Here is a 1,389-nt window from a genome sequence, read left to right on the forward strand (position 1 = left end):
AACAAATTTAGCTGCTCTCCCAGACCCTTCTTAGTTGAAGATAACCGAAGATAAAACAAAATGGAATCTGATCAATTTCTCAATCACCTAAATGGATTCCCACCTCTGTAAACCAAACGCAATATCGGGCTGTTGGCGGTAGCGACCCATAAAGTATGCTTGAGCAGCTGGGCGTTTTTTGTGGATAAAGACATTGATCTTCGTCCTTCTGATGTCTCAAAATATACGTTCCCATCACACACATAGCAGACAAACATCCCATAGATACTTCTTTGAGCCCAAATTTTGCACAATCCTGAGGCAGCATCAGCATGCAAATTGAAGAAAGGAGAAAGGAAATCATGATGTTTCCATAAAAGAGCTTCTATTTTGGCCGCCACTCTCCAGTCTATGTCGTCTAATCGGAACATGATCGCCTGCAGGATCTCGGGTGGCCACGGAGATTTTCTGCCTAAGGCATCAACAACTTCCCGTCTCACATCTGCGTCGTCGTCATCTAACTAGTCGGCATGTAACCGCTTTCAGGATTCCAGGGGGCCAGGCGGAAAGTCTGCCTAAGGCATTAACAGCCGCCCACCTCACAAGAGCATCATTATCATCTAATCGGCATGTGACTGCCTGCAGGATCTTGGGCGGCCAGGCAGACAGTGTGCCTAAGGCATTAACAGCTGCCTGTCTCACTTATGAGGTATCATCATCCAACCGGCACGTGACCGCCAGCAGGATCTCTGGTGGCCAGGGAGATTGTCTGCCTAAGGCATCAACAGCTGCATGTCTCACATACGAGGCAGCATCACGCAATCGGCACGTGACCGCCTGCAGGATCCCAGGCGGCCAAGGAGATTGTGTACCTAAGGCCTGAATAGCTGCCTGCCTCACATACGAGGCATCATCATCCAACCGGCACGTGACTGCATGCAGGATCTCAGGCGGCCAGGGAGATTGTATGCCTAGGGCGTCAACAGCTTCCTGCCTTACACCCTTGTCATCGTCGTCTAATCGGCACATGATCGCCTGTAGGATCTCGGGCGGCCAGGGAGATTGTCTGCCTAAGGCCTTAATAGCAGCTCGCCTCACGGATGAGTCACTGTCGTCCATAAAATTTGCGGTTATACTCATGAGCTTGGAAGACATGTGCCACCGATGGGCTAATGCTGTTAGAATCTTTTTTTTGTGGGAGCTTCCTCTTTGCAAGAAATCTTTCTCAAGTAACTTGCACAGAAGATGCTCTGGAAATTCAGTCTCACTGCAGAGGTACATTTCCTTAAGTGATTTGTCCTCATAGTCCGACCATTGTATGCATCCAAGTTCCATTTCTTCTCGAAGATGTAGCAAGAAAATTTTGCCTGTCCCTCTCAGTTCTGAATCTTCTGGCTGAGGTATCTCGCT

At 48.7% G+C, this 1,389-nt stretch overlaps 1 protein-coding gene across 1 annotated transcript, besides 2 other annotated features; it reads right to left on the minus strand.

The window, feature by feature from the left end:
• The first annotated feature begins 548 nt into the window (after nt 1–548).
• Nucleotides 549–1,055: a microsatellite.
• Nucleotides 599–1,064: a microsatellite.
• Nucleotides 682–1,134, minus strand: NFIA_093500 (HEAT repeat domain-containing protein; the record flags this gene model as incomplete). Its single annotated transcript, XM_001261278.1, has 1 exon — nt 682–1,134. One exon carries the CDS (start codon nt 1,132–1,134, stop codon nt 682–684), a length of 453 nt encoding a protein of 150 aa, XP_001261279.1.
• Between the last annotated feature and the right edge of the window lie 255 nt (nt 1,135–1,389).

This window comes from Aspergillus fischeri, genomic scaffold, assembly GCF_000149645.3.
Source record: "Aspergillus fischeri NRRL 181 1099437636264 genomic scaffold, whole genome shotgun sequence".
In the NCBI taxonomy this organism is placed as follows: Eukaryota; Fungi; Ascomycota; class Eurotiomycetes; order Eurotiales; family Aspergillaceae; genus Aspergillus; species Aspergillus fischeri.